At 42.2% G+C, this 22,738-nt stretch overlaps 1 protein-coding gene across 1 annotated transcript; it reads left to right on the top strand.

The window, feature by feature from the left end:
- The first annotated feature begins 9,707 nt into the window (after window positions 1-9,707).
- On the top strand, window positions 9,708-21,448 carry LOC134440804 (cerebellin-2-like). The gene is made up of 5 exons (XM_063190946.1): window positions 9,708-9,829; window positions 9,918-9,996; window positions 11,476-11,598; window positions 11,740-11,927; window positions 21,163-21,448. The coding sequence occupies exons 1-5, from the start codon at window positions 9,752-9,754 to the stop codon at window positions 21,271-21,273; spliced, it is 579 nt and encodes a 192-aa protein (XP_063047016.1). The 5' UTR covers window positions 9,708-9,751; the 3' UTR covers window positions 21,274-21,448.
- Window positions 21,449-22,738: the final 1,290 nt, after the last annotated feature.

Below are 22,738 nucleotides of genomic sequence, written 5' to 3'. Positions count from 1 at the left end.
GTTAGACTATATTCTCCATAGGAGACCTGTTTCCCTTAGGAAATGAAACAAGTGCTGAAAGCATGGCTCTCCAGTTTGCCTTTGTAGAATTTCATTCAGCTTTAGAGGTACTTTATGCTTGTCTCCCTCAAGGCTTCTGCTCAGCTCCAGTCTGGCCCATTGATATTTCGCACATTCCTCTATGACATGCTCAGGGGTTTCCAGGGTGTTACACTCACTGCATTTTCCATCCACATGCTTCTTCATTAAAAACAAAGTGCTATTTAAGCCTGTGTGGCCTACTCTCATTCTAGAAACAACGTCCTCATCTTTTGTGCTTCTGAACGTATTTCTGCCTCGACCCACTGTTTCCTGAATACTGTAAAGGTGTCTGCCAGTTAGTCCATTATTCCAGATGTGCTGCCACTTTTCCCTAGTTCTGCACTTGATAATACTTTTAAATTCAGTTTTACTGTACTTAATATTCATGTCTACTGTAGGATGATCAGTTGCTTTCTTGGCATGCTGGTCTGCCAGCTCGTTCCCTGTAACTCCAATGTGCGCAGGCACCCACAACATAGTTACACTGATACCAGATCTCTGCAGACTGCTTGCCAGTTGAACAATTTCATAAACAATATCAAGTCTTGACTGAGACTGCACATTCTTGATGCTGCACAATGCTGAAGAAGAGTCTGATGCAATAACAACATTCCCTGGAAGCCTGTTGCTTTCCACCCAAGTTAAAGCCAATAGTATGGCCACTAGTTCCGCTGTGTACACAGCCAAGTCATCGCTTAGTCTTTTCAAAACAGCCACTTTTAATTTGGGAATAACAAATGCTGCCCCCACTCGTGTATCATCCCTCTTGGATGCATCTGTAAATAAAACAGATCTGTCCCCATAGAAATTCTGAATAAACCAATGCACATAGTCCTTATCTATTTCCATCTCCTCTTTCACTTCCAGGATGCCAAGGTCAACTGAAGGCAGTTCTAGGGTCCACAAAGGTACAGTAGGGTATGGTACTGTAGGGCAAACGTCTAGGTTGTGAATCTCCATTTCTCTTGCCTTCTCTTCAATGATCCACCCAAAACTTCTAATTTTGTCATTCCCCCTCTCTTGACAGTTAGTCAGTGAGCGTAGGCCCAGGTGACCTTCCTGATGGCCTTTTAGGTTAGCCCAGTAAACCAGCGCCAACTGATCTCTTCTTAACCACAAAGGTATCTCTCCCAGCTCCACCAGTAAGGCTGCAACAGGTGACGTTTTCTTTGCTCCCATACATAGCCGCAGAGCTCGGTACTGGACAAGGTCTAGCTTTTTCAATGTAGTCTCGGCAGCTGACCTATACACAATGCACCCATAATCGATAACTGACCTTATTAGTCCTGTATAGATTGACTTTAATGCTGGCCTATTAGCTCCCCACTCTGTACCTTTCAAACATCGCATGACATTCAACACTTTTTTGCATTTCTCTAAAACCTTCTGAATGTGCACTGCCCAGGTCATCCTTTTGTCAAGCCACATGCCAAGGTACCTAAAGTGGTCCACTCTTTCCAATTCTATACCTCCAATGGTTATATGTAGGTTAGGATTAATTACTCTCCTTGTGAAAAACATTACTTTTGTTTTTTCCACTGAGATTCTAAATCCCCACTCAAGAGCCCAGTTATGTACACTGTTAACGGCCTGCTGCATTTTACGTACAGTATGCTCTATATTCCTTCCTCTTTTCCACATTGCTCCGTCATCCGCGAATAATGCAACCTCTACAGAGTTGTCTACCCCTTTAAACGCATCATTAATCATCACAGTGAACAATAATGGGCTAATAATGCTGCCTTGAGGAGTTCCATTGTCAACATCATATTCATCACTATAATCACCATTTATTCTGACATTTATTTTCCTGTCAGATAGGAACGCCTTCACCCATCGCCACATTCTACCTCGTATGCCAAGTTGATACAATTTGATAAGCAGCCCCTCCTTCCATAACATGTCATAGGCTTTTTCAATATCAAAATACACCGCCACAACAGACTCCTTATTAACTTGTGCCTTTCTGACAACATCCTCCAGTGCTATTGCTGGATCCATAGTACTCCTACCTTTCCTAAAGCCTGCCTGATAGCTATGTATCATCCCTCTGGTTTCTAGAAAATATACCATTCGATCATTCACCATACGTTCAAGTGTTTTCCCCATCTGAGACGTCAATGCAATTGGCCTATAACTACCAGGGTTTTTGGGGTCCTTTCCAGGCTTTCGTATGGGGATAACAATGGATTCCTTCCAGGACAGAGGAAGTACGCCCTCCTCCCACACCTTATTATATAAGAGAAGCAAGACTCCTTTACCTTCATCACTCAGGTGTTCTATCATAGAATAGCATACTCTATCCCTTCCTGGTGTAGACCTGCCTACCTTATGTAAAGCACTGTTCAGTTCCTGGAGGGTAAATGGCCTATTCAACACTCCTTCTTCTTCTACATTATTATGTTCATGTATTTCATGTTTTGCCACTGTACTCTGTCTAGCCTTGATCTCCTCCTGACTTAGATTCTCTGAACTGTGTACTTTAACCAGGGTCTTTGCAATAGCTTCTGCCTTATCTCTACAGCTTATAATAACCTTTCCTTCATCTACCATCACTGGATATTCATATTCTCTTCCGTTACCCCTCATCTTCTTTATCATTCCCCATACTCGCTCAATGGGAGTTGTGCGCCCAAGAGAACTGCAAAATTTCCTCCAATACTCCCTCTTGGTCTGTTTAATTATTCTTCTGACCTGCGCTTGGGCCCTCTTATACTCAATCAGGCACTGGTAATTATGTGTCCTTTTTAATACTTTAAAAGCTTTGTTTCTTTGTTTAATGGCTTCACTACACTCCTTAGTCCACCATGGAACTATCTTGGTCAGACCTTTCGGTTTTGTGATTGGAATAGCACTTTGCGCTGCATACATTATCCTGCCACAAATTTCAAGGCATAAATCTCCAACACTTTGATTGGTGTCAACATTTGCCAGTCCTTCATCACTCAACTCCACAAACTTGTCCCAGTCTGCTTTACCTAGGATCCACCTCCCCTCTCTTACTTCATTTACTCTTTCCACCTCCATCGCTATATTAGTCATTATAGGGAAGTGATCACTACCTACCCCACAGTCAGAGTGCACCAGCCAGCTACATTTACACGCTAATTCACTAGTGACTATAGTTAGGTCTATTGCTGACTCAGTACCCCTCACCACATCTATTCTTGTGCTTGCGCCATCATTGAGACAAACCAACCGCCGGTCCTCCATGAAGCTTTCCACCACCCTTCCATTATTGTCATCTCTACTACCCCATGCAGTGCTATGGGCATTGAAGTCCCCACACCATATAGCTTTACCATCAACATTTTCCCAGATTTCCTCTAGCTGCTCCACCTCCAGCTGCCTACATGGGTTATAAAAATTAATTACTTTAATGCTTCCCATTCTAGTCCATAGCTCTATAATGACATATTCCAACTCATTACCTTTCTTTATCTCTCTATATTGAACTCCCCTCCTCACAAACGTAGCACAACCACCCCCAATACCCTCACCCCTGTCTCTTCTCACACATGTATACCCTTTGATTACAAAATCCAGTGACTGCTTCAACCATGTTTCTTGTATGCATACAACGTCAGGCTTCTGCTCCATCTCATTTAAAAATCCTTTGAATTCCTGCCCATTTGCCACAAGACTTCTAGCATTCCACTGGAGTATTAGTAAGGGTAATACGGTCATGCCTGTGCCTGTGACGGTTCATTCATTTCACCCTGCGCCAGTGCATCCTGTATTCTCTCCCATGATACATTCCCTATATTAAGGAATTTGTAAGCAGCTTTAACTATCATCTTTATTTTGTCCGTTTTACTCTTTAAGTCATCAGAACAGTTCACCACGTATGCAATAAACAGTAGTAATTTCTCGGGGTTGATAACATTCTCTTTACTAGTTCCTCCTGCTTCAGGAGGGAGTCCATGCGCTTGTGCAGGCTGTTGGCTACCCTCATTACTCTCTCTTTGAACAACCTTAACCGCATCCGCGTATGAGAGGTTTCTGGATGAACGCACTTGCTGAACTGCTACTGCCTTTTTCCTGACCGGACACCCTCCATACGCGGCGGTATGGTCCCCCCCACAGTTGCAACATTTTCGTACAACACTATCCCCACATTGCCCGTACTCATGATCGCCACCACACTTCCCACACCTCTGCTTACCCCTGCAAACTTTCGCTATGTGCCCATACCTCTGACACTTGTAGCACCTGACAGGGCCAGGGACATATTCTCGCACACTGAAACTCATATATCCCACCATCACTCTCTCCGGCAACACGCTCTCCTGAAATTCTAGGAGCACAGAAGTGCTATCAACTCTCTCACCATTTCGGTTGGCTTGTAGCCTTTTGACACTCACTATAGTCCCTCCTTTCATTACTTTCTTAAGATCCTCCAATTTCTCACCAAGGGGGATGCCTGATATTACCCCTTTCAATCTCCGCTCTCCAAACAACCGCGCCTCACTCACTTCTAGCTTACAAACAGACTGTAGTTTCAGCGCCTTGTCCCTTTGAGTACTATTCCTACACTGAATGAGCAGTTTACCACCACGCACAGGAAACGCCTTGTCCACTTCTCCCAAAACCTTTTTCAAACCAACAGTTAACGCAATCAGACCTATTTTACCAATGTCATGACCTTCTTTAAATCCAACCAATACTTTCAACTCATTTGCCTGCTGCGCCACTTTCCTTCTCACTGCCCTATCTCCCTCACCCTCCTCTGGCTCCAAACCTCTCTTTAACCAAGAACTACGCAACAAATCCCTAAACGGCTCATCCTCCATCTCCTCAACCCCACCACCACTCCTCCCCTCCATACTCTCCCCGTCCAGACCCAGTCACAAATCAGATTATGCCAAATAATCAGCCAATGTGAGAACGTGAGTTTGAGATTCAACTAAATCACGCTCAGCTCCAACCCCTGTGGTGAACATGCTGGTCTGCAGGCAATATGGCTGCCTTCAGGAAGTGCCTGTAACCTGCCAGGAAGTTGGTGAACGGTGGTGTAGTTTTGTATTGATTGTTCCTCTGCCCCCTGCAGGTCCGGATGAAGACAGGAGGATGTTTGAATGTGACTGAATGCTTGTTGTTCTGTTAGTTGACGCTTCAATAATAAAATAATCATGATAAAATAAATAAATAAAGTAAACTAAATTCTACCAAAAAGTGAGCCCGAGTACTTCTTTTTATGCTGAATGCACTTTTCATGCATGAAAGCATTGCCATGCAAATTTTATGTCGATTTTGCACGTGGTAGAGCACCAGTCACAATGTACACAGACACGTGACGGTATTGATCATGTGGGGCAATCTTTCGAACTTCTATGTAGAGTCAAACAATGGTGGTAAACATTAATGAGAGCATTGTTGGCTATCTGCCCCCTACATGATACCTCCAGTATCACGTGAAGTGCTCTATTCGTACTGAAGCTACAGTATGTGCACTCGGTTGCACACAGTTTGCATGCATAGTTTTAGGCACACAGCAAGCATGTCTGCGGCCTTTCTCAAAGCTGACAACTTTTGGCTTATTCCGATCCCCTTTTGGTCGAGACACAATGCTTTTTTGTCTGATGTGATGTTGACACCCGAGTCTAACATCCAAGGGTGTGTACATGTGTGATGTAAGAAATCCACAAACGGTATATCGGGAAATAAAGTGAATTGCTCCAGGGTTGAGATAGATACTGCAATTAATCATTACACACTTCCACATGTCCTAACACACACACGCACACACACACTCATTCACATTGAAGTAAAAAAAAAACCTCATACAGTGCGTGTGCATAATACCCATAATAACTAAGACAAAGAAGAACTTTGCCATTTTTTTCGCTCCTCGTTTTTGCATTCCCCCCAACTGCAGCCCTCTGACTACATTCTTACGTTCATAGTCTAAGCTTCCAAGAAACAGTACAATGAGCCTGCATTCGTATCACACTTGCAGAATTCTTTCTAGTAAGGGCTGATATTTCAGTAATTTAGAATAATAGCAAGTGTCCATTCAACCACAATAATGCACACAGAATTTGCAGATGAATTTACAATTACAATGTCCCGTGTTTGGAATTTCTTAATCGGGGTCAGACATAGGCCTATATGTTATGTTGAGACCAGTTAATTTTCACAGTATGTACAGTAGGAAAACGGTCATACAGGGCCACATACTGTTCTTTACAGTAATTGCACCCATTGCACACTGTTTCGTTTTATTGATGGTTTTATTGATGGTGTGTAATGTACACAAAGGGTCGTTCTATGCTGGATACTAAGTTGCCACCTTGTATCTCGTTGGAAGCAGGCCCGTCACTTGGTTTGAGAGACAGGAGTGCCTTAGCCCTAGAGGAAGACATTATTTTCAGTGCACCTGCTAAGGTTTTGTCTATGAATTAATTATTTTAAGAGCAAAGAAATCCTGCACACTGTCCATTCCACCAACAAACTTTAATACATTGTTTCGGTCATCCGACCTTCTTCATGTTATATTAAAGTGTGTTGGTGGAATGAACAGTGTCCAGAATTTCTTTACACTTGAATGACAACTCCACTGGCATAATATCCTAAGCACCTGCCCACCAGAGGTGTGCAGAAGTGTCTTCTTGAACAATTATTTTAAGAGCACCATACCACATTTTTAAACACTAGTTACAGTGGATTTTTTAAAATTCACATTTTAATGAACATTCCTTATATGTAAGCTAAACAAATATCATTTTGCTCTGATGAAGACCCTGTGTGGTTGAAACCGGTTGGCATTTTTAGTTATGTACCCCAGTTAAAATAAAGGGTTTTTAAATTACAAAACACCATACTACTCCTTGTCTCTATGCAAGAGTCGCCCAAGTAGGCCCAACGCCCAACTTACTAACTGTGCGTCTCCAGGAGAAGCAGTGGTCAGGAAGCGATTCATTCAAACAGGTTCCTTACTTTGAAAACTCTGCATCCCCGGCAGATATTAGGTCATTTTTACTCCATTAGTAGCTATTTTAATCAGTTCATGTGTGTTTTCAAACTGTTAAGACAAATATTAAAGCTCAACTATAATTTCAAGACGTTGTCAAATGGATTTATTACACAGGTATTGTGAGTGAAAATTGGTACTTTGGGTCGGAAGATTTCATCCGTGTAAGTAATTACACTTTTCTCAAGGTGTTAGTCACAAAGCACAATCCTCTACCTGTTTCCCCCCTGCATAACATATTGCTGTGCACCCTGCTTTTATTGCTGTGCAGTAGGATATAAGTGGCATTAAACAATAAATAAGAAAACAGGAACTTGTATTCAGATTAACTTGCCTTTTTGGTCGTTCGTATTCAGCGCTTTACTGCATTTGTTTTTGGAAAAATGTTTATTTTTTTATTTTTTTTTTAAATCGTTTAAGGGTGACTAATACTAATGTAAGGGGAGCTAACGACGGCCCTGGATGGAAGGCATTGCAGTGTTGCTTTAATCGCAAAGACAATGATTTCTCCTAGAATCCCTAGTAACAGAGAACATTTGCCTTTTGGTTCTCTACAGGTTAGGTTTGTAACCAAACCAAGATCTACCACCTAAAAACGTTCCCTTTGGTTACAATAAAAACGAAACAGCCATTGGTTCCGGTTCGGTTCTGGGTGCATTCCAGGCACATTCATTTTTGGTTCTGTTTTGGTTCTCGGTTGGCAGGAAAGTTTAATTTCCGTTCCCAGAACAGGATATGTGTGGTTCCCATTTCATTCCCTCACTGTTCTCTCAACGTGCCTTTATTGCTTTTCATGTTTGTTCCCTCACTGTTCCCAAATGGTTCCCATAACCTTGTTGGTTACATTATAGGTCTGGTCATGTCTGGTTTCCTAGACGTGCTACTGATGTTCCCCCAACCTTGCATGCATGGCAACTGTTTACTTCAAGTAATGATGAATGTCCACCCGATTAAATCACATACGATCACAAATCAGTAACAGTATTTACTCCACATTGAATCATGTACATTTAAAATCAAACATTCAATATGATAACCCTTTTCATTCATTTAACTTAACTTGGTTGGGTTGATCTAAGGTTTGCCTATTAACATCACAAAAAAGATGATGAAGTGGTGAGTGATTGAAACATTTTGAGAACTTGTTACACCTTTGCCGGAAATACGCAGCCCCATCACAACCAACCTGTCCATCAGCACCTGGCCACACTTAATTACTAAGGGCTGGTATGTCATGATTCCATTATTGCTTGCACCTGCCAAAATTCCTAATCACTCTGGTCAAATGGTATTCCTGAGCCTGTATGTAAACCTGGACTGTCACAGTGCTTTAGTTGTTTGCCTGCCTGTCTGTTAGCTGGTTAGCATGGCACAGCATAGCACTTGCTTGCCTACTTTGTAGGTGTGCTTTGCAAGCCAGCTAATAGCACTTTTGGTTTATGGCATTTGTTAGCTTGATAACTTCATCTTGTGCCTTGCTTTGTGAGATAGCCAATAACAGCAGTTGTTACCTTGCTTGCTCCATTGTGCACTTAATGTAGAAGAGGTTCTTTAAATTCCACATTAAGGAAGATATTGGATATTAATCTCCACTGAAATGTGTTCATACAACTCAACTAACTCTTAATTTCAGTGTGGTACAGGACTGCACAAATTTAAAAAATTAGATATAGATCTCATACACATACTTAAATCAGGCAACTCTAAACATTACTTTAACAGTGCAGTATGGGATAGTGGTGCCATGCACAGGGTGTTACAGTCACGGTGGAGCATGGGAGGTGTTACAGTATCATGATCAGGGTACCTCAATCATGGTGAAGGATAGGGAGGGCAGGACCATAACACATAATAAACTATGTTGGGGGAACAACAGGAGCACGTCTGGAGAACCAAATATGTGACCAACAAGGTTAAGGGAACCACATTGGAACGGCGAGGGAACAAACGTGACATGAACAACAAAAAAGGGCCGGTGAGAGAATGCTGGGGGAACGGAATGGGAACCACACATGAAACATTCTGGGAACTAAAATTAAACTTTCCTGCCAACCAAGTGGGAACGTAATCAGGACTAAACTGGAACCAAGGGCTTGTGTTCCAGGAACCTTCTTGGAACTAAAAATTGTTAGTAGGGATGGCGTGATTTTTTGAAAATTGAATGGGACACCGATTTATTAGCAGACTGTAGGAGCACTAATTTCCCAGAGACACTGACGAAGGCAACAGCCGAAACGTTTGTCTACACTTCTGCTGCTATGTAAATAATAAAAAAGAAGAAAAGAAGAACCAGATTGCGATCCACTTTTTCACCTTCCGCACTAATTTCCCTTCTAATTGCTCATTTCCCTGCCCTTCGCTTAGGCCAATGCTTTTTCTTCTGAGACGTGATGATTTTTGTCTGATGTCTGACATCTGAGGGTGTGTGTGTGAGTGTTGTAATCAACCCACAAATTGTATATCAGGAAATAATGTGAATTGATCCAGAGCTACTGCAATTAACCATTACACACTTCCGCATGTCCTAACACACACACACACACACACACACACACACACACACACACACACACACACACACACACACACACACACACGTACGTTATGTACCCATGCACATAAAAGGAGCACCCATTTCTTGTGTCCAGTACTGGTGAGCAGCTTACGGCGTGTGTGTTGCGATCTTGTGAGTTGATCATGAAGTCTTCTGGAGCCGTGATGCTGCTGCTGTGGCTGGTGGTGTGTGTGGGAGCTGCGGATCTACGTCCTCCCCAGGTAAACACACACACACATAGACACAGACACATACACTTTCCCTCTCTGTGTCTCTCTCAGTATTATTGCAACATTGTTATTTTTTCAGGACGATGCGTTGATGACAGAAATGAGAAAGGAGCTGAGAGCTGCCAAAGAAGCACTGCAAGTGAGAGAGCAGCCAAGAGGTACACACACAGACACACACACACAGACACACACACACACACACACACACACACACACACACACACACACACACACACACACACACACACACACACACACACACACACACACACACCGCTATTTTGAATTTCCAGAAACAGACAGTTTTAGTTGCTTAACTTACTGTAATTTGCTCAAACTAGTAAATATAAGTTTATTACTTAGTAAACATTCATGAAAATAGCAGGTTTGGCAACCGGCAGCACAGTTTCAATGAGCAGCATAGTTGCAGTACCTCCTCTGGCCACAATCCTACAGAGTGCACCTTTAAATATAACCAACTGATGTAAATGGACAAATAATAGGATAAACTGAGATATGTCATAGCCAGTGCTGGGAGTACGGCGTTCGAGTATAACGGCGGTACTAAAGGAGCCTCATTTTGAGTAACGGAATAATTACTTAATTACTTGATCCATAACTGTAACGCCGTTACCGTACTCGGGAGGTAATTGACACATTGCAATTTTATGAATTAAAATGCCAGTGTGCACTGGCTGCTGACAAAATCAAGGAGCAAATGGCAACGCTGCATAAATCTGTATCAGGCCAGCTTTTAATATGCTCACATTCACACTTTGCATGCATGACAACAAAATAGCTGAATATTATTTGCTAAAAAAGTGTTAAGTGGGCGGAGTCTCGGCTATCTTGCTCCCACACGCGTAAACATAACGTCATTCTACACAGGGAGCGCACAAAGAATGGTAAATACCGGAATCATTTCACGCTAGTTGCAGTCAAATGCAATAATGTTTATATCCAAAGTATACTGTGCCTTGGAAACAAAGTTATGTCCGTAACGAGCGACTCTAATTTCACTAAGCACCTCTCAACATCGCATGGTGGCACATCTCCAAGCCCCGTGCAGCTAGTTTCAGCTGTAGCGAAGAGGGAGACAGAGGCGAGTCAAACCTGATTTCTCAGGACACGAGTGAGCGCAACAAAATAATCGCCAGGTATGTGGTTGAAAACATGTTTCCCCTATCCACTGTGGGGTCGGAGTTGTTAAGGGCTCTTGTTGCAAAAATCCATCTCGTGGAAGAGAAATGAGCACATCCCTGAAAACATTGTGAATGTTGTGGATTAACATTCACCATTGATAATAGGCCTAGGTCATGAAGATATTTGATAGCATCTTAAGCAAAAATAACATCACAGCCAAAATAACATCACAGAACAAGGATGAAAACCCCATTTAACCCAAATGCGTTAGTAACTGCGTTACTTCACTATAAATTACTTTTTTTGGAGAAGTAACTGTACTTGTAATTAGTTACTTTCTCAAAGTGACTTTCCCAGCACTGGTCATAGCCTACCCAAGGAAAGGTGGGCCCCAGAACTGATATCAAGTCTTGAGGAAGGTGCCCTGTCAGACCATTTTGTCCCAGGCATGGTCAAAGCTGCCAGCTTCACTGTCACCTCTGTTTCTCCCAAAGTTGCCTTCTCCCTCTCCTTTGCTGTGAATGAGGACAAACACATCGGCCCCTTTGACCAAGACACAACTCTGATCTTCAACTTCCCTTTCGTCAACGTGGGCAACCACTATGACACGGTCAAAGGTGAGATCACACACACACACACACACACACAGGTGACATTGACAAAGACACCACTGTGTGCATTAAGTGCCTTCACAGTCACTTTTTGTGGTGTGTACCAATTCCCCAATCACGTTTGTGTGTGTGTGTGTCTGTTTCTAGGCGTGTTCACGGTGCCCCGCTGCGGAGTGTACCAGTTCCACTACCATGTCTTTGCTGGCGGGGATCACGGCGCAGGAGCCAAGCTGGAGGTCAATGGCAATCACATGGTGTCAGCCTACAACCACAAGGCACCGCACGACATCAACACCTCGCAGACCGTCCTCCTGGACCTGAAGACAGGAGACAGGGTATTCACACACACACACACACACACACACACACACACACACACACACACACACACACACACACACACACACACACACACACACACACACACACACACACACACACACACAGCAATAGGGGAGATATGTCCACAGCCAGGAGTAGGTCTTTCTCCTAATTCTTTATTTCACTTTCTCTCTTTTGTTTTCTCTCTCTCACACACAGAAGTAATTGATATTGTATTGAGTTGCTGACAACAGAAGAGACAAAAGAGATTTGAGCGACAGTTTGTAATTGGACTGGAGCGAATATTATGCAAATGAACTGTGATGCAGTACAGCGACAGCTGCCACAGCCAATGTCAGAATACTTGCATTATGCCTTTTCATGGGCACACTATGTGGCTTCTATCACTCGTGTCGCTCTTATTATACAGTCCAGCAGAGTCAGCTCCAGCGCACATCTGTTGGTGGGGCGTAGGTAAACAACGGTGGGGCACTGCCATTTATCAAGTTTGAGTCAAGTTCACCTATAGAACTGGCGGCAGTCACGTTTAGTTCAACCTACCCACTGCACAGGCTGATCGCGCTACTACTGTGGAAAACACTTCCTCCTCCCTACCAATAAGTACACCAATATGTCTGCAAGCAAGATTGTTTAGTGCAAGGTGGAAACCACATTCAGCACAGACGCGATATGTGTCCAGGATTACACTGTACTTTTATAGGCCGTCAAGATACACAACATGACAATTCACAGCAACAGGGGACGCTGATAACCCGAAGCGATACGAGCATTTTGGACAAAAACACTATTTGATTTTGAGCTCTGCTTCTAAGCGTTCCTTTCACTACACCACTCCAAAATATAGATCCACATGGTTGCGTTGTAATAGGCTACTGCTTACAGCAACAATTTACATTATGCATTCAACAACGGAATAACACTCCACTGGTGTAGGGGTAGTCGCGTGAGAATTGAAATCCTCACACGGACGGCACCAGTAGTGTAATTGGAGTTATGTTAATGTATGGGAAGCTGCGTGTGGATTTACTCCTCATGCGGCTATACCAGGAATTGAAGGTAAAATCTCGTTTGGGAATTTCATTAATTATGAATTAATTACTATTAATAAACAAATTAATTAAAATGTAATTTAAGGACCGTCTCATAAAATCCTTGGATTATCAATCACAATATTCAACAATAAATTGCTAAACACAGAATTAATAATAAGTTTTGTACTGGGGTTACTCAGCGGGCCACAGTGAACAATGAGAGTATGAGACCTATTCTCTGTGATCAGCTGGGTCACACAAGCACAAAGGTTGATCTGAAGGCAAAGTTCTAATAATAGGTTGGTTGGGTGTACAAAGTAACAAGGACAACAAAATGCAATCAAATGATTTACTTTTATTAACTACTAGGATAACTAATAAAATGCATTACATTCAAGGTCGGTTAAATGGAATAATAACAATAATAAGGCACAATAATATAAAACAAGAAAGAAAATAAAAGAGGGGTAAAGAAAGAAAAGGGGAACAGGCTTTCAGCCTGTGTGTGCGAGTGTGTGTGTGTGTGTGTGTGTGTGTGTGTGTAGCAGGGGTCTGGTTGCTAGGCTACCACGTGTGTGTGTGGTTGACTAAGCTAGCATTAGCTACAGAAAGCATGGACAATGGAAAGGCTACTGATAAGTAGCTGTTTAGCAAAGGCCTAATGTCGATTAGGCAGGGCCCAAAGGGTCCACAACAATGTCTGGGTTTCTGTAATAAATGCACACAATTCCGAGTGGAATAGAGAGAGAAATGAAAGGGGATGAGAGAGTAGTGCTCAGTGGGAGGAACTCGCACTGATTACTATGTGTGGGTCTGTTGCTGGGCAACAATGGCGTCCTCTCGGCTAGGTTAACGTTAGCATCAGAACCGTGAACAATAGGGATAGCTAGCAGCTATGTAGCAAGTAAACCGTGTGGTTTCAGACGCTTCAAGTCCCTTAGTGGACGCGCGAATGTATCAAAGGGTTCTGGAATTAACGATAACAAGTCCGAGTAGAACAGGGAGAGAAAGAAAACGAAATAAAAGAAATAACAAGTAGGAGACGTTGCCGTCTACGCAGCCATTACGAGTTGTAAAACTACAGGAAGTGGGGTTTCAGCGTGCTTGTGTAGGCGCTGCAAGCCCAACTTGGCTAATGGCTAACTTGCAGAGCGCTCCGAGCAGAGTTGACTATTCAGAGAATGGTTTACTACAGATTATGCACTCACAGTGTATAAAGGAGTACCGAAATGCTCGGAGGGTTCTGAGAATCAAGTATTTCGAAAGGGAGAGAGTGGAAGAACGAGAGAGAGGGAGAGAGATACAGAGAGAAGGGAAAGATAGATGGAACTCTAGTGGCTATGCGTGTCTGTGTAAACAAATGGTTAGCGTTGCGTTGCGTTGCTAACCTAGGGCTTTGTTATGGCCCGTTACAACAAAAGGCGTAGCTCGTGTATTTCAGGACTAGTCGGCGAAACGGCCGCGCTATGACGGTCCTCGGAGAGTTCAGAATATTGATGGTTAAATCAATACTTGAACTATTCCGTGCGAACGCCACAAGCGGGGTCGCTAGGCTTAGTAGCCAGTAATACAGAATGGGTTAGCAGAGGGGAACCTAAGCTAAGAAGAAGGATAGACAGAGAAGCAGGAGAAATGCAAATAAACATGTGCACATGAAAAATAACTCAAGTCATAGTTCAAAAACACATCTATCTCAGTACATAAGCTATGCCCAGTGCCTACTGTGTGAGATGAAGAGGAGGATCCAGTTTCCAAAGGCGCGGTACGTCCGTCTGGAAATGGGGATTGCAGTCCACGTTTCTCTCGTCCTCGAGAGTTTGGGGCTGCAAAAGTCTTTGTTGTTGCGGCTTCGAGATTCTTCGGTTGAATCCCAAATGCGAGAAGTTTGTTCCACGGAGGCGTGCGTGGATATTTCTCGCAGTGAACTCGCCTTTAGTTCACAGTGTCCGGATGAAAGTCTGAAGATATGACCAGGCAAGATCTTAGACTTGAAGTGAGGAATTCTTTGCAAAGTGTGTGTAAGATGAACTCAGCAGTCTATGTTTGTTATTCGGCCAGATATCAAACAATACTGTGTCCAAAGGTTGATGCGCAAGTAGCTCTATGCGTTTTGCCCGTCCTGCAGCCAAAACTAGAGTGAGGGTCTTGGGGCAAGACAATGGGTTATCAAAGGTGAATGATAACCAGGTGAATGTGAATGGGTCTTTAGTCACAGCGCCTCCTAAAGGAGGAGGACTGAGAACAACATGGCAGGGACCCTGGGCCAGCCATTTGGTGGTCAGAGGGGAAGTAACTCTTTTACTAATGATTATTGATGACCTTCGTCTCAATCATCATCAGTTTGAGTCACATGATTCTCATAACTTTGTCATGAGTTTCTCTGCGTAGAGAAGTGGCAGGAATTGTACCTACACTGGGATTATCATTCTGGTAGCCTGTGAAATAGCTAATGAAGCCAGACGTGGACATGCTGGACCATGGACAGCTACCACCTCCGGTAGAAAAGACTAGAACCTAGAGTAGACAGTCAGAAAATAGGCACGGCATGGTGCGTCATTCGCAGACATCCCGATCTTCCAAAGAGCCGTCAAACTATCCCACTCATCCTCACTAAGCGTCATACCACTGCACCAATATTGGACCCAGTCTAAATGTAGGTGGCATGGACGCTTAAATACTCTACAGTAGTTTGTCTCGAGGATGGACATTTCAAAGAATGTCAGACGAGCCGAACCTCAAAGCGTGTAGTCTATTAATACAGCGTTTGTTTTTTTGTTTTTTTTAACTATGCGTCGTTAGGACAGCAAACAACATTATCAATTGGGCGCACTGGCGAAGTGAACACAAAGACGCAAGACCAAACTCCAGGAACCCACTGCCCCTGTGTTCTGTTGCCAAAATCACTCGTGATGAATTGTTCATCTTTGAGACATGTACCCATTGCTATGTAGTCATTCAAAACATTCTCACTAGTTGCAGGTTAAGCTTACGCCTGAAATGTGAAGTGAAACACTGTAAAACACATACATTGTGCAACCGATCTATTTTTCAACAACTCATCTTGACAACCTGCCTACTCCGCTGTCGTTTTGACATTTAAATAGCCTTGAGGGAGTTTTTTCAAACTCTTCATAGAGGAAAGTAAACGCAAAACATGATGAGCATGGGCACAGAGTTTAATGTGCACAAAATCTTTTAAAAAGAATAGAGCTACACTGTAAAAAATGCCTGTTGAAATTACGGCAAAAAACTGTCAAATTGCAACAGTCAGGGACCGTAAAATGTAAAACAGTTTATCTCTGTACTAAATATGGCAAGCCACTATTTAGTCAAAAAGCGCTACATAACTTTATTTTTGACAGGTGTCATATGTAGAAAATACTGGACTGTTCTCTGTAAACGAAGATATTGGAAAATACCGTTAAGTGAGATGAAGTAGTCAAGAAACGGTACATAACTTTATTTTTCACTGGTGTCAATATGTACAAAATACTGAACTGTTCACTGAAAAGAAAATATTGGAAAATACCGTTAAGTGAAGATGAAGTAGTCAAGAAACGGTACATGACTTTATTTTTCACTGGTGTACACATATGTACACAGCAAATTTGCCAGAGTTCGATTGATCAGAGTTAGACTGGTGTTAAACTGAACTTCCCATTTGCTCTTTGATGTAAAAGTGCCCTTCAGCAGAGGTGTCTTTTAGTGTTTAAAAGTGAGCTAGGAGGCCTAACAGCAATTGCTGACATAGGGTAATTAATTAATAATTCAATAATTTAATAATAGGCCTACTATTGATTTAATAATTAATACTACTACTAATAATAATAATTTGCATAAATAATACTACAACCATGTATAATGAGGCCAACACTATCATGATGTAATCACTCCCCCCCCCCAAAAAAAAGAAAGGCCCTGAAAAGGGGGTTGCGCTCCATGCGGCTCTCCTCCTGATTTTTTTCTCCTAATGTGGCTCTTGAGGAAAAAATAGTGAGTATCACTGGGCTAGTATAATCTGAAAAAGTCTACCTGGGACAGTAATCCCTTGAGCTCTTAGAAGTAGCCCAGTCTATTTGAAACTGTCATTCTACCCCATCCGAATCAATCTATCAATCAATTCCTGACCTCACCTGAGTGCTAAGGGCTGTCATGCAATGATTAACTTACTGCCTGCACCTGCCAAATGCTTCATCACTCGGGTCACATGGTTCACTTGAACATGTATTTAAACAGGGACTGTTGCATTGTACTGCTCACTGGTTGCTAGCTAGCTAGCTGGCTGGCTGGCTGTAAGGCCGGCTGGCCGGCTGGCCGGCCCTCACCTGGCCGGCCCGGCTAGCAGGTCACGTTGTAAGGGTGGCTGCATGGTGGCTTGCTAACTAGCTTGTTTGTTAGCTTGCTTGCCCCGCTAGCTTTGGCCTTCATTTTCCTTAAGGTTATTTTCAGGCCTTTTTAAAATAAAGAATGGTTTTGCATACCCTTCATTGATGATACTAGACAATCTGGCAATTGGACATTTATTTAGGTATCTAATTAAGTTGATGTTTATTGGACTCCAATGAGTAGAATCAGTCTAATCAGTTGTCTGTGATTGCAACTCTATAATTGGACTCACCTGGGTATAATCAGTCCAATCAGTTGTCTGATTGTAACTCTATAATTGAACTCACCTGAATATAATCTGTCCAATCTGTTTTGGCAACCACTGCTGCCATAATTTTACCGTAAAATGTAAAAAATAATAATACCGTTATTTATTTAACGGTAGGCTTTGGCAACCACTGCTGCCATAATCTTACCGTAAAATGTAAAAAGGAAATATACCGTTATTTGTTTAAAGGTAGACTTTGGCAACCACTGCTGCCAGCAATTTTCCGTAAAAACAACAGTTCTTTTTTTACTGTGTACTACATCTGATAAGCGCACCGATGGGTAGCCAAACTTCAAAGCCAAACTTAGCCAAACTTCAAAGCATGAGGGGCTAGTAGTAACAACAATCGCACAGGCAAAATCAAATAGACCCAAGTCAAGATGCCGCGGCGGGCAAATTTAACAATCAAATTTCCTTACCTTAAAATGCTGTCTTACAGTGCTTGTCGCAATTATTCACACCGTTTGACATATCCAACCCAGCTAGCCAACTGCTAACATTATTTTGCTTGTTGTCTCCATTCCACCTCCAGCAGGCTAGATGACAATGTCATCATGACATTTTTGCATTACCCACATCCAGAAATATGTCATACGTGGATGGGTTACTTATGTTGTTTTAACTATTAGGACATTATAACAAATCAATATGCAGGGATTAAAGTTTTCCGTCGCTACGACGGATTTCCGTCAACTGGATTTTCGTTTGGACGGATTTCCGTCCATATAATTTATGTCAATTAATTTACAATTTTTACTTTCCAACTGAACTCAAATCGAGAGCACTCCTGGTCATGAGAAGGGGACGAGAGGTGTGTTTGGTGTACGGATTTAGTCATACACTCCACCACTGGTGGTGTGATACAACATTCACCCATCAGTAGTTTTGAGCCATCCCCTGTTCTTCCATGTTCCAAAAAAAGTACACGAGCGGTCAACAATTCGGTGGCGGCGCAGCGCGAGAGATTTAAAAAAAAAAAGAGAGAAAAGCCATCATTGTTGCTGATGGCAGAAAAGAAAATAAGTGTAATGTCTTTAAAGTGCAATGACAATCGTTATGGACTGAGATATCAATATGGGCTAATAAATAATGCATACCGGTATGCATGCATGGAACGCATAGCTGGAAGAAGGTAGGACACGTTTCCATTATCATTGCACCTGCCGTGGTAGATAGTTAGAAAAAAAAAGAATAGTTTACTTCGACTGCGCATGATGTCCTTTTAATTAAGGGTTTGCCTTTTAAGCATTGTGACTTTTACCAACATCATTCATAGCCCCAATGGGACGGCTATCATTGGCAGCTAGCTAGGATACCATGCGTTTCATCCTCAAAGTTTAGCGCGTTTGACTGGCTGCGTGTAGAACTAGCTCTAGTTGTCTGTCTGACGACGGATAATTTACAGTCTCATCTGTAATCATAGCAGATTAACTTTGTTGTTGCCGATATATATTTAAGAAATAAGTTAAAAATGGGTTGCATTTTACAGGGGTCACGGATAGGCTATCCCTGGCAGAGGCAATATTTTATGCCACGTCTTGTTCTGGGAAGCAGTGTTCTGATGGGTGGACTCATGGTCGATAAATGCCGTTTCGATGTTTGTTTCACTTTCAAGGCTTGTTGTAGGCTACTGTGTGATGCTGTTTTTGCTAACTGGAATAGTGTGCAGCAACAGTTGTGTGCGCTTGTTTTTGAGTGGCTCAACGTCTGTGCCCATCTTCTCGGATGCGTTTCGTTTGAGTTCAGTTAGATTTGCGCACCGGGCACTCAGGACTGATGGGTGGATGATTTGCCTTGATTCGAGTGAAAAGTTGCGCGACAAGCTTATGTGTGTTACTTTTGTTAAACGATAGACGTATGTCTGTGACTGGGTCGTGTCTGCTTGCGAAGCGTGCTTGGCACCGCACACCGAGAAGCAAAAAAGTAGCTATAGGTTTTCAAAACGGTAGAACACGGAGGTAGACTACCGCAACCTGTTTGTAAACGTCAACAAGTTATTTGTAACAGGATGAATAGTGAAAAAGGCAGAAGGGGAAAACATACAAATAACATACAAATAACCAACAACTAGTTTTTTTCTCCCTCTGATTGCTATGCATTATTTTTTAAATGTCAGAAATACAACTGCAAGCAATGCGCACCAGTGCTTTCACCAGAACAGTGCTTGCCCGTTCTGATGTGAAAGACAAAATATAACCTACTACTACTACTACTACTACAAAAAAAAAACATAATGGGATCACTGTATCAACACATTGCAATTCCAAGTCAATAATTCTGTGATATCAGCTAGACCATTTTGAAACAACACTCATTGTGAATCCATTCTGCAAAATGTTGTGAACAATTCATAAACAATGGGTAGAAATAAGAGGAAAATAACCAAAACATGCCCCAAATTGCAGTTCAGTGTTTGCAGTCGGATATAGTATCCATTATCCCTCCATTGTCGGCCAGTTCTAGTCAATCTGGTGGCCCAGGCCTGCCCCCTTTTCCTCTTTCCTTTTTTGTATTTAGAAATTGGCATCTGTAAACATAGTATTGTAGGCCTACATCTGATTGAGCACATCTGATCTAGTACTTACTACCTACAGGTACATTCATACTGAGTGTATAGGCCTACTGAGTGTATGATGAATATTCATTGTTAATGTGAAGTGTAACGTTTTATGTTGGTTGAAGTTCTGATTTTGTGGCACTTTTTGGTATTACTGGCGCCCTCAAGACATAGGCCTATTCTGCTCTAGGCGACAGCCCTGTCTGCCTATGCCTAGCGCTGGCTCTGGCACCATTCTTTGCATAAAACCAGTGTATGTTTCGTTATGAGGGCAGAGCCTGGCTACATTGGTTTTCGTAGGGTTACGGAGTGATACTCGATCGGGTGCCTAACCGGTAAAAAAGTTCAGTCAGATGACTTTTTTTTGCTTTAATCCCTGCAATAGTGTATTATTATCATTATTATTTTACTGTTGGGGGAGATATCGCGCGCTAGTAGGATGGGTGACGTAGGCCTACACAACGCTACGGTGTGCCTTTGAGGACAAACTGCTTGCTTTACCCACAGATTGTCACATGCCGATGTCATTAGTGCCAGATGACTAAAATGCAAGCAAAACCAAAATGTTCCCCATTTTAATTGTATTGCTGTTACTTTGCACGTGTAATTTAAAAAGGATATTAAAATTAAACAGTCAAAATGCAATGGTTTAAAGTATGTTATATATTTTTTTGTCCTGTGTTGGGTGCTGGGGCACCAGTGGCCACTAGGGGGGGCACTGCCTACAAATGCCCCCCCATAGCGCCGACGCTGCAGTCCAGCGATTCTCTGTCGCTTCTTGACGCCGCCGGTGTGTTCGCCCGGTAAGGTGTGCCTATGTCTGAAGAGGGGCTGGTGGGTGGCAGCCTAAAGCAGTCACCTCAAAACACACACACACACACACACACACACACACACACACACACACACACACACACACACACACACACACACAGCCTTCTACTCCTACTTACTAATGAATCTGACTTTTGCCGTTTGTCTCTAAGGTGTGCCTGCGTTTGGAGAAGGGCTGGTGGTTGGCAGCCTACACCGCTCACCCGACCACCTTCAGTGGCATGCTCCTGTTCGAAGCACCGACCATCACGCCTGTGGCGTGAGGACGGGAGCTTTAGTCCAATGAGATGGACTACACTGCACTCTGGGTGGTTGTGGTTGACTCACCTGGGTAGGGTACACATGGTGCTGATTCATCCACACAGACTTGTGTCAAGGGTGATGCTAGTCATTTTATTGCATGTACCCATGTCTTAAAAATAAAATGGTCCAAAAAGAGTTGAAGTGTTATCTACATTGTGTCATGGTGTGTGGGTGTGTGTGTGTGTGTGTGTGTGTGTGTGGGCGCGTGTGTCTGTCAAGGGTCACAGTTCTATCTTTGGAGTGAGTATTGTGGTGATTGAATGTGGATATGGAATATAGCTGATACATTTGCAGTCATATAGAGTTACCGCATTATTCATTCTTAATGAATTTCCAAGCACATTTAATGGGCATTTCTTGATGACATCAGGTTATGAGAAGTTACATGAGTGGAAATCTTTAAAGGCGCAGTATGTAGGATTGTGCCCAGAATGGGTATTGCAAATCTGTGATGGTCATTGAAATTATGCTTCTTATTGCCAATTTTAATCTTTTCATGAACATTCACTTAGTAATAAACTAATATTTTAAATGAGTACAATAAGTTTTGTTGTTAAAAATGTCTATTTCCGGAAATTCTAAATAGCTGACATGGAGAAGATCATCCTCTTGATGTATAAAAAGTGCACTTTTCCCTGTCATAATGAATAGCTTAGATAGAGTGTGATGGTGGTGGTAAGTATTCATGAGAAAAGGTAACATCTGTGAGTGGGCAGCATGAATTCTGGAAATAAACTACTGAAATTTAATATAAACGAATACGAATACGAATACTTCATTGTCCACAGAGTGGAAATTTGTCTTCAGTTTCACCACAGACATACAAACATTTAAAGACAATAATCCCACAAAACACAATCAAGCATTCAAACACTGCACCTGTACAAAGCAGAAGAGGAGGACAGGTTATTATAAAAGTACATTTAAATATTAAGTGAATATAAAAATTGTACATTAGCACTCAGTAGAGTGTTTAAAAGAATAAAATAGCTGAGCTGAGTAATAAATATAATGAGTAGGCCTACAACAATAAATAGAATACGTAGCAAGAACAATTAAAGAGCAGGGGAGAGGTTAATGAAGTGTAAAAACCTGTATTATTAATCGCCCTTATTCCTGTAGGGACAAAAGAATTCTTAAAAATGTTTTTAACGGCGCTGGGAACCCTAAAACGCCTCCCAGAGGGTAGGAGCTCAAATTCACAGTGGAGAGGATGGGAGGGGTCATTTATGATTTTCCTTGCTTTGTTTAAAATCTGTTCATCATACATCACACTTAAATGCTTTTGTTGCTTTCCTATGACCTTTGAGGCCATATTCACTATTCTCTTCGCCATATTCACTAAATAAATATATACATTTAATATATTACATACTGTGCTGCAGTATGTCAACTACTATACAAACTACTAAATATATTACATAC

The sequence above is a fragment of the Engraulis encrasicolus genome, chromosome 24 (genome assembly GCF_034702125.1).
Source record: "Engraulis encrasicolus isolate BLACKSEA-1 chromosome 24, IST_EnEncr_1.0, whole genome shotgun sequence".
Classification (NCBI taxonomy): Eukaryota; Metazoa; Chordata; class Actinopteri; order Clupeiformes; family Engraulidae; genus Engraulis; species Engraulis encrasicolus.
The sequence above is the reverse complement of the archived record's forward strand: the minus strand, read 5'-3'. Positions and strand labels throughout refer to the sequence as shown.